This window comes from Hemiscyllium ocellatum, chromosome 23, assembly GCF_020745735.1.
Source record: "Hemiscyllium ocellatum isolate sHemOce1 chromosome 23, sHemOce1.pat.X.cur, whole genome shotgun sequence".
Lineage (NCBI taxonomy): Eukaryota > Metazoa > Chordata > Chondrichthyes > Orectolobiformes > Hemiscylliidae > Hemiscyllium > Hemiscyllium ocellatum.
Genome location: NC_083423.1, coordinates 26,534,857 through 26,549,822, shown reverse-complemented (window position 1 = coordinate 26,549,822; position 14,966 = coordinate 26,534,857). Strand labels below are relative to the sequence as shown.

The window sequence follows — 14,966 nt, the reverse complement described above, 5'->3', positions numbered from 1 at the left end:
TACTCTGACCAATAAAAGAAAGTATACTAAATGCCTTCTTCGCTATCCTATCTACCTGCAACTCCACTTTCAAGAAGTTATGAATCTGCACTCCAAGGTCTTTTTGTTCAGCAACACTCCCTAGGACCTTACCATTAAGTGTATAAGTCCTGCTAAGATTTGCTTTCCCAAAATGCAGCACCTCCATTTACCTGAATTAAATTCGATCTGCCACTTCTCAGCCCATTGGCCCATCTGGTCCAGATCCTGTTGTAATCTGAGTTAACCTTCTTCACTGTCCATTACACCTCGAATTTTAGTGTCATCTGCAAACTTATTAACTGTACCTCTTATGCTCACATCCAAATCATTTATATAAATGACAAAAAGTAGTGGACCCAGCACCGATCTTTGTGGCATTCCACTGGTCACAGGCCTCCAGTCTGAAAAACAACCCTCCGCTACCACCCTCTGTCTTCTACCTTTAAACCAGTTCTGTATCCAAATGGCTAGTTCTCCCTGTATTCCGTGAGATTTAACCTTGCTAACCAGTCTTCCATGGGGAACCTTGTTGAATGCCTTATTGAAGTCTATATATATCACATCTACTGCTCAGTCCTTATCAATCCTCTTTGTTACTTCTTCAGAAAAATCTTAGATAACTTTCTTCACTGTCGACTACACCGCTAATTCTGGAGTTATCCGCAAACTGACTAAACATGCCTTCTAAATTCTCATCTAAATCATTTGTATAAATGACAAACAATAATCGACCAGCACTAATCCCTACAGATTACCAGTGGCCAAAGGCCTCCATTCTGAGAAACAACCCTCTACCTCCAACCTCATTGCAAAACCAATTTTGTATCTAATTGACAAGCTCTCCCTGAATCCCATGTGATCTAACTTTACTACTTAACCTAACATGTTAATCTTGTCAAAGGTTTTACTGAAGTCCATGTAGACCATGACCACTGCTCTGCCCTCATCAACCTTTGGGTGTATCAGATGATACAAATATCTCTACTAGGGCCCCCACGATTTCTTCCCTAGTTTCCCTCAACATCCTGGGATACACTTGATCAAGTCTTTTAGATTTATCCATCTTTGTTTTTTAAGATGTCCAGCATTTCCTCTTCTTTGACTTGAACTGTTTTCCTGACATCAATAGTTATTCCCCCAAGTTCCCTAGCCTCTATTTCGTCCTCCATAGTAAAAGCTGACATGAATTTTTTATCCATTTAGTATCTCTTCCATCTCCTGTGGTTGCACACATAGTTGGCCTCGTTGATCTTTAAGGGGCCCTATTCCTCCCCTAATTGCTATTTTGCTCTGAATGTATTTGTATAATCTCTTTGCATTATCCTTCACTGTATCTTCCAAGAGTATTCCATATCCCTCTGCATCTCAGAGCTCTGAAAGCTCATTTATCATCATTTATGTATTATCTGTACATACAAGAACAGATAGAGGAAATGTTATGTTTGACTTTCATGTGCAACAGCAAAAGAGTGTGATTATTTAAAAGGCTTAACATAATTTTATTGTTTTCACAGGCCTAATGAAAGTTCCAATCGACATTCCTGTTGAAGTTCTGGAAATTGATCTATCCAAAAATAAAATCAGACAATTGAACGCCAAAAACTTCATGAATTTTAATGAATTAGAAACATTAAACCTCAGCAGCAATGCAATAGGATACATAAATCCTGGTAAGAACATTCCAATGTGTTTTAACACACAGTTGTTATAATATGTTAAGATGTTGCTTTAAAAAAAGAAGAAACTGAATAGTTTGCAAACAGCCAAATCCCTCAAAATGTTCAGGATGGGAATATGCAAATTTACAAGCAAATTCTCAATCTGCAAATAAAAGTCCTAAATAGACTGCATTAATTACTTCAGAAGGATCATTGACATTCTACTGGCAAATTCTGCATATTATGAATAAAACAAGATCTGACATGATATGAGGTGAAACAATTGGATTGACAAAAATAAAGTTCTGCAGAAGCTGGAAATCTGAAATAAAAACAGATGTGCTGGAATTAATCTACAGATTTGCATCTGCAGAAAGAGAGAATCAATGATTCAGATGCGAGATCTTTCACGAGAAAGGATGTCTCAGATCTGAAACAAAATATTTTTTTCTCTTCACAATTGTTTTAATCTATTTATGAATTTTGAGCCATGTAGTGGTAATTCCTAAAAGAATGGGACTTTTTTTGCATTAGCTGAAGCCATCAACATAGAAACTGGAATAAGAAGTAGCCATTAGAACCTTTTACTGCATTCAATGAGATAATAGCAAATTTGAGACCTCATTAATAACTTTGGATACAACAATTACAACAGGTTTTAAAACTGATATTTGATCTGGCATGATTACTGAAGAAATTTCCAAATCCCTACAACCATCTAGCCTCACAATTTAACCTTTGGCATCCAGGTATTGTTCTGCTAAGTCTAGCCAGAAGCCTTATGATGGCCAATTCACCCTTCTATATTGTAGTGTTCAAACTTCCAGTGTACACCAGTTGTGGTCTAACAGAGACTTTATATAGCTCAAGCATGACTTCTACCCATTTGTATTCTCTAGATATGAAGGTCAGCATTTTATTTCTGTAATTATTAATTATATTTTAATAATGTACCTGGACTCTCTTGTCCCTCTTCAATCACCCATTATTTCTAGTTTCTCACGTTTAGAAATTGCTCAGCTACATCCTTATTAAATTCAAACTGGTTGATCCTATATTTGTTTATATTGAGAAACATTCATCACAGTTTTGTCCACTGACTTAATCAAAACTGGTATTCAGCTCTGAACAGTAGTGAGTGTGAGAATTTATTTCAGAACTAGAGTACTCCAAAGCCAAGAACATGGCACAAAAAGATTATGCAATAATGATAGGGACTCATCAGCTATAGAAGTGAATCCAAATTTTCTTTTCAGTATGAGTAGATCTGTCCCAGGTAAATTGGAATGAAAGATTGGTTTAATAAAACCTATAACAAAACAATGAAACAAACCTTAATAGTGTTCTGTTATCAACATAACTTTCCAAGAGGGGGAAGGATGCAAAAACCAAAGCCAGTGCTAGTTGACAAAGCAACTATGAAATGAAGCAGGAAGAGGGTGCATTTGATAGATGTTAGATTGGTAACACAGTGAAAAGAAAGCTAACTACAACAAATTGAGGAAAAGTGGAGAAAGGGAAAAGGAGGCAAAAGGAGAATATGTAAAACGCCAACAACCACAAATCCGAAAGCTTTTTACAGATATTCAGTAGTAAAAGTTGGGGGGGGTGGTGGCATGGCTGAAGTATGAATGAACGTTTTATATGAGTATATTTAAATGGTTCAAGAGATTAACTACTTAATTTACAAAGGTTTATAGGGTTTTTCTCCTTAGAAGGATAGGTTGATAATATATAGACAGCAAGTGCTCTCTTTGATGAAGGTGATAAGGGCGGCACGGTGGCACAGTGGTTAGCACTGCTGCCACACAGCGCCAGGGACCTGGGTTCAATTCCCGCCTCAGACGACTGACTGTGTGGAGTTTGCACATTCTCCCCGTGTCTGCGTGGGTTTCCTCCGGGTGCTCCGGTTTCCTCCCACAGTCCAAAGATGTGCGGGTCAGGTGAATTGGCCATGCTAAATTGCCCGTAGTGTTAGGTAAGGGGTATGGGTGGGTTGCGCTTCAGCAGATCGGTGTGGACTTGTTGGGCCGAAGGGCCTGTTTCCACACTGTAAGTAATCTAATCTAATCCAAGAACCAGAGAATATGGATTTAAGATAACTAACAAATGAATCAAAGGCATCAAGAGGAAAAGTATTCTTTACAGTGACTGCACTGGCTAACATAGTGTTAAACAAGTTAAATCATAACATTTGAAAAAAGAATTAGATAAATGTAGATTTTTTTTAAAACTGCAATGTTCCAGGGAAAGAGTGGGTGGAGGTTAGTGGTAGTGGGACTAGCTGAATTGCTTTTTCAAAGAGCCAGCATCAACTCAAGAAGGCAAATGGCTTTGTTCTATGCTGGACCAATTTTTGATCTGTTCTAAATCTCAGTGAATTTAAAATGAACTTAAAATAAACTCAACATTAAATAATTTGAGAGTTTTTTTTAATTTCAGCTGCTTTTGCTGGTCTTTTGCGCCTGAAGGAGCTGGATCTATCTTCAAATGTTTTGCACAACTTTGAATATGGCGTCTTGGAGCACCTGTACTTTATAGAGAAGCTGGTTCTTACTGGAAATCCATGGAGATGTGATTTTCAAATCCACTATTTGGCATACTGGTTGCAGGTTCACTACAATGTACAGTTTGAAGGCCTTGAATGCACAATGCCCAATGAATATAAAGGCTGGACTGTGCAGAGGTATATCAAAAAATATTATGAGGATTGTCCCAAAGAAAAGACAATAGTTGATTTTGATACATATGATTCTGATAAATCAGAAGAAGAAGAAAGCAGAAGGTTACCCTAAATAGTTGTAGCACAAATAATCCATGCCTACCTATTACATATGAACACATAACTACACATACAAATATGTAATCTTATTTCACATAAGCATTTAGATATGCCAAAATCAGTTGCTCTAGCCCTCCTTGAATATTATTACAATATTATGGAAAATGAGAGTTTCGGGTGTGCATATTCCAACTTTTTCAAGGAATTTCACAGTTTTTTTTGTAAGGCAGGTGGAAGACAACTGAAAAATACAGTGAAACCTCGATTATCCGAAGTCCTTGCACTGGCAGGTTTTCATTCGGATAATTGATTATTTAGTAAATTGATTTGATGTTAAACAAAGGAAGCTGCATTGCCCATAATTGCATTAAAAAGCATGCTAACAGAGTTTTATTTCAGTTGATCACTAAAATCTGTACAAACACTGCATATTGCTTAAAACTTCATGACATTGTCTTCACCCAGGGCAGCATGCAACATATCATAGCGGTAATATTTTTTCGTAATCGCAATGATTCCCTGATCAAGCGGCTGCAACCTTGAAGTGGTGTTGGGTGGTAAAAACAAATACTTAATAGTCTGCTGATTGTAACTAGCTGCCTTTCACAGTGTGTGCCCCCGTGTTGTTAACAAGCAGAAGGGCATGTTGCTCGAATCCTTTGCTTGCCAAATGTGACCTGACAGCAGGTACAAAATCTTCATGGAACCAAGATGAGAAAAGGGGATATGTCATCCATGCCTTATTATGTGCTTTGTACTTCACGGGAAACAAGTTCTTGTCACAGTTCTTAAAGCAACAGGGATTAGCATATTGCCTAATGTAGACAAGTGGTAATTTATGAGTGCCAGTGTCATTGACACAAGGGAAAATTGTGATCCGATCCTTCTGCGCTTTATGTCCTGACATCTGCTTTTCCAGGTGGACGCAAGTGTTTTATCTGGCAGTGCACGCCAGAACAATCCACTTTCATCTGCATTGTACAATTGCTCAGGTTCATACTTCCCTTCATGAATGATAGATTACAGTTTTAGTCTGTAGTCTTCCACCGTGCTGTCATTCACAGACTTCTGCTCCCCAAGAACGCTGAGCTGCCCAATGCCATGACGATGTTTGAAGTGCTGTAACCAGCCCACGGAAACACTGTGATCAGACTCACCAGTGTGGAGGCATTCATGGAAACTGGCAGCTTTTTCCAGTATCATCGGGCCAGATATGGGAATTCACTTTTCACGCTGCTGTGAAAACCACAAAAATACAGCTTGGTCAAGCTGCTCATCTTTTGCTGGCTTCAAGGCTTTTCTTTTTAGAGCATTTGCACTGTCACTTAGGCTGATGAATTTCTCAATCGCTGGTCTTGCTTTCTTGATGTCAGACACTGTCACTATTCCAATGTTGTACTCCTGTGCAATCCTCTATTAATTTTCACCATGATCCAGGCTGTAAAATCTCACTTTTCTGTTCAATTGTCACTGTGGAGCATTTTCTCTTCACAGACATGGTAAGTACAGTACATACAACAAACTTGATCAGTTACACTAGATACGAACTCGTAGAGAGAATGAAGATACCACTGACTTTGTCATGCATTTTAGAATCCTTCAGTATGTCAGTTATATCTATGTGATAAAATTCTTTCAATACTATGACAATTGACTGACTAAGATTGTTGGACCAGTGTCATTAACACCTTATCTGCTGCAACACTTGCACATAATTTTTTGTGCGAGTACCTCCCTGTTTTTCTCAGTTAAACTAAAGACCCAATATTTGCACTACTGTTGGTTAAAATTATGTTAAAATTGCTACAATTGACTGATTGAGATTGTTGCATCAGTGTCTTTAACATCTCTTTTATGCAACATTTGCAGATCTTCTTCAAAGCAGGCAATCCTCATTACTCTGTGCTACTAACAAAAGACACGATAGCAACACCATTATCAGTAACACCACTCTGTTATAACGGTTTCACAGGACCATCAGATTCTGTTCAGACAATCCGATTTTCGCGTAATTGGTATTCGGATAATCGAGTTTCTACTCTATATACATTTTTGTAGTATTGCTGCATTTTTATGAAATGTTTTATTGTATTTTATTCTTCATAATAATCTAGAAAACAGTAGCAGTACCAAATAAAGAAAATACTATCAAATTATTTCAGGCTCTCTAACTAATAAACACTTGAATGTTTTATCATTCTGGACACTCTTCCTGCCATATATGATCAATTGTGATTATGCCATATATTAAGACTTTTTGCAAGACTTTTTTTTAATGTTTCCAGAGGAAGAAACCAAATAGAAAAATTCTCACTTAATTGCCACCTAATTATTAATCATGTGGGGCCTCTTAGGGTTAGGTCTTTTAATTTTACATCCCTAGAACAGTTGCAACATCTGATTGCTACAGCTTACATTGCTTCAGAGCTGGTCCCATGTAGTCTGTCAGCCAAAATGAAACAAATATTTAATTAAACTTGGTCTGAGAAAAGGTCACTGGATCTGAAACATTAACGCTGATTTGGTTTCACAGATGCTGACAAACCAGCTGAGCTTTTCCAGCAATTTCTGTTTTTGGTTTTAATTATATTTGCTATGTAACATGCAAGCTGAAGGAAATTTGAAATAGAAACATTGCCATTGTTAATGAACATGGTAACTACTATTACGGTTCAAATATTGTCAAGGTTAAGGTCAAAGTCAGCTTTGATTCTACAGTCCCTGAAAAGCTAGGTGAAGGAAATAATGGCGAAAAACTGGAATGGAAGTTTTAACTCTAAGTAATGAGTTAAGATCACACTTCAAACTTTATTGTAACCAATGGAAGCATTTAACACCTAACAAACTGGGACACAATACACAAACAGGTTTTGCAGTGCAAACTAATTGTTAGACTAAAATGCATTATATCTTTTTAGCATCCTGACTTGAGTATTATTGCATTTTAACAATTGGTAACAATCAGTCCTGCTAAAGCCCCCAAAACATTTCTTCAAATTAAGTGCACCTCTTTCCATTCTCTAATAGACCTTGCATAATTCTACATTCACTCTCAAACTGCATAATCTAACAATTCTGGTTTGATTAAGAAGCCACAAGAGTGGCATAAGCTACACCAGTGACCAGCACAACTCCTGTACAGTTCCATTGTAGGTCTCAATGTTATGTTGTCTCCTATTCTTCTCAACTCTTGATGTTGGGGGCCCTCTGTTCTACTATTCAATTCCAAGTTTTGGCTGATTTCTTCACAGGTGAGACATCACTACTAGGTCAGTTTACCCATTGTTTTCACAACAGTTCAATTTATGCTTGCCGGGATAATAAAATCAATAGTGGGCTTAATGGAGATATTTGTTCCACACGTTCCATCGAGCTGTCAAATTAACCTTTAATTTAGCTTCACCTGAATACTTCATCTCTAACATCTAAATTTAACTTCTAGTTATTATTTTTGTGTAAACATTAGGGGTAATGTCTGACAGAATTAAAAATCCGCAACACCAGGTTATAAACCAACAAGTTTATTTTGAGGCATTAGCTTTTGGAGCACCGCTCCTTCTTCACAACCACCTGATGAAGGACCAACATTCCAAAAGCTAGTGCTTCCCAATAAACCTATTGGACTATAACCTGGTATTGTGTGATTTTTAACTTTATCCACCCCAGTCCAACACCGGCACCTCCAAGTCATGTCTGACAGAAACTAGTGATGATGAAAATATCAGCAGTGGACTTATTTACCTCACTTCCTGCTAACCACTCCACTGCTTCTGGTATGTTTGTATTTGCATAATCATTCTTCTGTGTTAGCTGAAATGTATTTTCTTGATAAAATTCAAAACGTAAAACAAATTGTAATCTGTTGTGTTTATCCCATCCAATTTAAAGTTTTATTCAAGCTATTATTTTGATCTAAAGTTTTGAAAACATTTTGTTACAATAAAAAAGCATTCAAATATTATACATGTTAGGTAAAGGTGATGTCCCACCCCACATGCTGTGTCCCCTAGTTTGAATGTTATAAGGCAATGTTAAGATCGTTCCTTTGGATAGGAGGCAGGATGGCATCAGACACCTCTCCCAATTTTTCTTTCATCTAACTTTAGTGAAGATAAAATCAAGTTGGACATAAAATGGGTGGCTAACCTGAGCTATTAGTGTAGCCTTGAAGAATTTAACTAAATTGACAAGGATGTGTGCATAAGCACATAAAAGTAGAAGAGAAGAATGAATTACATAAAAACTGAGACAGAGTGTTGGATAATGCAAAAAACATAGTAAAACCGTATTAGACAGGAGCGGAAGAACTATGAGAGAAAACAAAGTCAGAATTAGAATGCATGTATCTAAACACAGTGAAAAAGGTTGCACTATAAATTCCAACAGTGTGGGAACATGAATGATGGAAATAACAGATAAACATCTTAAGTAGTATAGAAAGACTATTTAACACTCAATGATACAAAGTGGTTTTTTTGTAATGTTTGGGATTTAAAAAGTGGCGGTATGATTCAGGAAGATATTTTAGAGTTGGAAAAATGCTATGTTTAGAGGGAACAAGGACAGAATCCATTTGGTTGGAGTTGAGAACCAAGAACAATATAACCACATTTCAAAGATTACTCCATAGGACCCAGGTAATGAGAGAGAGACACACACAGAGAAGAATATCTTTAAGGAAATGTCAAGATATGCAAAACAAAAGTGGTTAATTTGGGGGACTATAATTACCCAAATATAAATCAGGACAATGTTAGCATAAAGAAAAATGGAAAGAAATCTTTGAAATATCTGAAATAATTTTTCAAACTATAAAAGAAGCATCTGATGCTGGAGAATTTGAGATGCCTCAAGTAGACTAGGCTTCAGTGGGAAAACACATGGATAAGAGTGATATTGTCTTAAAGATTTAGACTGGTAATGGACAGGAACTTCTAAATTGATGAGAGCTAACAATAATGTGATCAGAGAGGACCTAGCCAAGATAAAATGAAGCAAACGAATGACAGGAAACATCTTAATTGTGCAATGGGTGATCATCGAGAAAGTTCAGATAAAATCTCCTGACTCCACAGCACTACAGATGCCAGTCTCTAGCCAATTTTACACACTCCATGTGATATCAATTAATACTTGAATGAAATATATTTAGCAAAAGCTATGAGCCTTACAATATTCCACCTTATTACTGAAGATATGCTCCAGATGTAACTAATCGCCTAGCAGGCTATTCAAGTACAGCACCAAGGCTCAGTTTTTATCCCAACAAAGGCTCTCAGCTCCTGACCTCATTACAGCCATAGTTCAAACATGGAGCTGAATTCTGAGGTGAGAGTCACTGTTCTTGACAATTTTAATAGCATTTTATAATTTGTGGATCAAGGGGTCCTAGTAAATTTAAGTCACTGGGAATCGGGGGAAGACTCACCATTGGTTGCAGCAATACCTAGTGTGAAAGCAAGGTGTCAGTGATTACTGGGGCCAATCATCTCAGACTCAAGGGGACATCCTTCCGCAAGGACCACTCCCTTCGTGACTCCCTCGTCAGATCCACACCCCCCACCAACCCAACCTCCACCCCCGACACCTTCCCCTGCAACCGCAGGAAATGTAAAACTTGCGCCCACACCTCCACACTCACTTCCCTCCAAGGCCCCAAGGGATCCTTCCATATCCGCCACAAGTTCACCTGTACCTCCACACACATCATCTATTGCATCCGCTGCACCCGATGTGGCCTCCTCTATATTGGTGAGACAGGCCGCTTACTTGCGGAACGCTTCAGAGAACACCTCCGGGCCGCCCGAACCAACCAACCCAATCACCCCGTGGCTCAACACTTTAACTCTCCCTCCCACTCCACCGAGGACATGCAGGTCCTTGGACTCCTCCACCGGCAGAACACAGCAACATGACGGCTGGAGGAGGAGCGCCTCATCTTCCGCCTGGGAACCCTCCAACCACAAGGTATGAATTCAGATTTCTCCAGTTTCCTCATTTCCCCTCCCCCCACCTTGTCTCAGTCGGTTCCCTCAACTCAGCACCGCCCTCCTAACCTGCAATCCTCTTCCTGACCTCTCCGCCCCCACCCCACTCCGGCCTATCACCCTCACCTTGACCTCCTTCCACCTATCCCACCTCCATCGCCCCTCCCCCTAGTCCCTCCTCCCTACCTTTTATCTTAGCCTGCTTGGCTCTCTCTCTTATTCCTGATGAAGGGCTTATGCTCGAAACGTCGAATTCTCTATTCCTGAGATGCTGCCTGGCCTGCTGTGCTTTGACCAGCAACACATTTGCAGCTGTGATCTCCAGCATCTGCAGACCTCATTTTTTACTCGAAGTATTTGTTTCAAGCCTAATTTATCATTAATGTTCGAGTTAAGGTTAAATGTGAATTAAGTTAAATCAGGTAAAGTGAAGTTAAATGAAGTGAGTTAAAGTTGAAATGGATTTAGATGAAGTAAGAAGTAAATGTTACAACAAATGTATGTTTTAAATTGAGTATTGGTCCCTAAAGAGTTAAATAAAGAAGGGTTTGTTTCATTAAAGTCTGAGTGGACTACCTGTCTTTTGTGTGTTGCATAAGGGAACAATACCTGGGTAAAAGGTTTGTGTATTCCTTTGGGGCAATACTATTTATCTCTACCTAACACATATTCAATAACCCCATCTGTACTGCTTGCTAAAGAAGAATTCCAAAGAGTCATGAATGTACCAGGGGAAATCTTTCAGCATCCACCCTGTCACGTTTCCTCAGGATATTGCGAATCTCAGTAAGATAGATAGATACCCTACAGTGTGGAAACAGGCCCTTCGGCCCAACAAGTCCACACCGACCCTTCGCAGAGTAACCCACCCAGTCCCATTTCCCTCTGACTAACGCACCTAACACTTTGAGCAATTTAGCATGGCCAATTCACCTAACCTGCACATCTTTGGACTGTGCGAGGAAACCAGAATACCCGGAGAAAACCCACGGGGGGAACGTGCAAGCTCCACACAGACAGCCGTCCAAGGCTGGAATTGAACCTGGGACCCTAGTGCTGTGAGGCAGCAGTGCTAACCACTGAGCCACCCATGAGATCGCCTCTCATTCTTTGAAACTCCAACAGAAAGAGGTCCAACTCGTCCAACATTTCCTCATAATATCTCATCCCAAATACCAATTGAATAAACATTCTTTGAACTGTTTCTAACAGAATCTTGGAATCCCGACAATGTGGAAGTAGGCTAATCGGTCCATCGAGTCTACACTGGTCTACTGAAGAGCATCCCATCCAGAGCCATCCATCTACCTTTCCAATAACTAATCCACTTGGCCTGTCCCTGGACACTATGGGCAATTTAGCATGGCCAGTCTACCAATCTGCACATGTCTGGACTGTGGGAGGAAACCAAAACACCCAGAGGATACTCACACAATCAAGGAGAATGTGCAAACTCCAGACAGAGAATTGCCTGAGACTGGGATCAAACTTGGGTCCCTTGCACTGTCAGACAGCAATGTTCACCACTGAGCTACTGTGATACCTAACTGATACACATCTTACCCATCTTTATATTATCAGCAAATTTAACAATCAAACATTTGGTCCCTCATCCACATAACTAATGTTTTTGGCAAATAATTGAAGGCCCAATTCTGGTCCCTATAGCACACCAATCATCACATGCTACCGACCTGAGAATGGCCCAACTATCCCCTTTTTCTGCTTGCTATAAGCCAACTATAAGACCATAAGATGTAGGAGCAGAAATTAGGTCATTCAGCCCATTATGTCTGTTCGGCCATTCAATCACGGCTGATAAGTTTCTCAGGCGAAAGTGAGTACTGCAGATGCTGGAGATCAGAGTCAAGATTAGAGTGGTGCTAGAAAGATACAGCGGGTCAGGCAGCATCCAAGGAGCAGGAAAGCTGACATTTCAGGCAAAAGCTCGATTCCTGATTAAGGGCTTTTGCCCGAAATGCAATTTTCCTGCTCCTCGGATGCTGCCTGACCTGCTGTGCTTTTCCAGCACCACTCTAATCTTGACTGATAAGTTTCTCAACCTCATTGTCCTGTATTTTCCCTGTAACCCTTGATCCCCTTGATACTCAAGAACCTATCTAATTCAGTTTTAAATATACTCAATGACGTGGCCTCCACAGCCTTCTGTGGGCAATGAATTCCATAGATTCACCAGTCTCTGGCTGAAGATGTTTCTCCTTATCTCCATTCTAAAAGGTCTTCCCTTTACTGTAAGGCTGTGCCCTCAGGTTTTAATCTCTCCTACCAATGGAAATATCTTCCTAACATCTACTCTGTTCAGGCCATTCAGTATTCTGTATGTTTCAATTAGACTCCCCCCTCATTCTTCTAAACTCCTCTGGTATAGACCTAGAGTCCTCAAACGTTCCTTGTTTGTTAAGCTTTTCATTCCTGGGACCATTCTTGTGAACCTCCTCTGAACATGATCCAAGGCCAGTGCATCCTTCTTGAGATATGGGGCACAAAACTGCACACAATACTCCAAATATGGTCTGACCAGAGCCTTATACAGCCTCAGAAATACACCCCTGCTTTTATAATCAAATCCTCTCAAAATATATGCCATCATTGCATGTGACTTCCTAACTACTTACTCAACCTGCAAGTTTATCTTGAGAGAATCCTGGACTAGAACTCCCAAGTCTCTTTGCACTTCAGACTTCTGAATTTTCTACCAATTTAGAAAATAGTCAATCCCTCTGTTCTTCCTATCAAAGTACATTCTCTGTTTTCTGCTAGACAGCCAAGCTTCTATCCATGTTAGCACCTTGCCTTCAACACAGTGGGCTCTTATCTTACTTAGTAGCCTCCTGTGCAGCAGATTAGATTTGATTAGAGTACTTACAGTGTGGAAACAGGCCCTTCGGCCCAACAAGTCCACACCGACCCGCCGAAGCGCAACTCACCCATACCCCTACATTACTACAGGCAATTTAGCATGGCCAATTCACCTGACCCGCACATCTTTGGACTGTGGGAGGAAACCGGAGCACCCGGAGGAAACCCACACAGACACGGGGAGAACGTGCAAACTCCACACAGTCTGTCGCCTGAGTCGGGAATTGAACCCGGGTCTCAGGCGCTGTGAGGCAACAGTGCTAACCGCTGTGCCACTGTGCTGCCCATAAAAGCGGCTTGTCAAAGGCCTTCTTTAAGATCAGGTAGATAACATGCATTGGCTCTCCTTGGTCTAACCTCAAAAAATTCTAGAAGATTTGTCAGTCATGACCTTCCCTTGATGATACCATGCTGACCTTGCCCTATTTTATCATACACTTAAGTACTTAGAAATCTCATCCTTCATGATGGATTCCAGGATCTTACCCATGATCAAGGTTAGGCTAATTGGTCTGTAACTTTCCTCCTTTTGCCATACTGCCTTTTTAAACAGAGGTGTCATGTTAGTGATTTCCCAGTCCTCTGGGACCCTTCCTGATTCTAGGGATACCTGAAAGATTACCACTAACGCCCCCATTATCTCTTCAGCTATCTCCGTTAGAACTCTGAGGTGTAGTCCATCTGGTAACCTATCCTCTATACATGTTAATATACTACTTCCTACACTACAAGCTCTTATGTTACTTCATAAACCTCAGTGTGGCATTTTGTTAAATGTCTTCTGGAAATCAAAATACTGTATATCAACTGGTTTTCTTTTATCTACATTGCTTGTTACTCCTTCAACTGAACCAAGACATCACTACTCCTGTACGAGACCTCTTGCAGTAAAGGCTAACAAACCAACAGGCTCCCTAATAGCTTGCTGCATCTGCACGTTAACCTTCAGTAACTTATTGACAAGGACACCAAGTCCTTTTGCATATCATCACTTTCAAACCTTGCATCTTTTAAGACATACCTATCTTTTATTCCTACCAAAGTGGATAAACTCTCATTTTTCCATGTTATATTCTATCTAATGGAGCTTTACCAGAATTGAGATAATTTTGGAAAATTAAAACCGTAGGATCAACTACTTCAGTAGCCAATTCTTTTAACATCCTAAAATGACATCCATTAGGGCCAGGAGGCTGTCAGATTTTAATTCTAATAATTTTGCCAAGTAGTCTTTCTCTGCTGACTGCAATTGTTTTAAGTTCCTCTGTCCCTTTTGTATTCTGATTTATTATTTCTGGGATGTTGCTTGAATCGTCTCCAGTGAAGACAGATGCAAAATCTGTTCATTTCCTATATTCCATTATTAATTCCCCAGACAGCGTCTAGAAGAATCATGCTAACACCAGCCTTTTAGTTTTTGAATATCAGTAGAAACTTATTATCTGATTTTATATTTTTAGCTAGCTCTAATTTCCCACTTCTTATTAACCTCTTAGTCATTCTTTACATTTTGTCTAATTTTCTGATTGGTCACGCTGTTTTGCAGAAATATACACTTTTTTTGTTCAGTTTGTTACTGTCTTTAACTTCCTTATTTAGCTATGAATTACATTTCAGTCATTCATAAGTTCTCTCTTT

The 14,966-nt window shown here is 39.5% G+C and overlaps 2 protein-coding genes across 3 annotated transcripts in view; one reads left to right on the top strand and one right to left on the bottom strand.

The window, feature by feature from the left end:
- Nucleotides 1-4,929, top strand: part of lrrc17 (leucine rich repeat containing 17) — a 60,352-nt gene extending 55,423 nt beyond the window's left edge. For both annotated transcript variants that reach the window (XM_060842826.1, XM_060842827.1), the window contains exons 3-4: nt 1,536-1,691; nt 4,122-4,929. In XM_060842826.1, the coding sequence (XP_060698809.1) occupies nt 1,536-1,691; nt 4,122-4,474 (509 nt within the window). In that variant the 3' untranslated portion in view covers nt 4,475-4,929. The remainder of the gene's footprint in view (nt 1-1,535; nt 1,692-4,121) is intronic.
- fbxl13 (F-box and leucine-rich repeat protein 13) overlaps nt 1-14,966 on the bottom strand; it is a 236,483-nt gene that overhangs the window by 159,213 nt on the left and 62,304 nt on the right. The window lies entirely within an intron of this gene.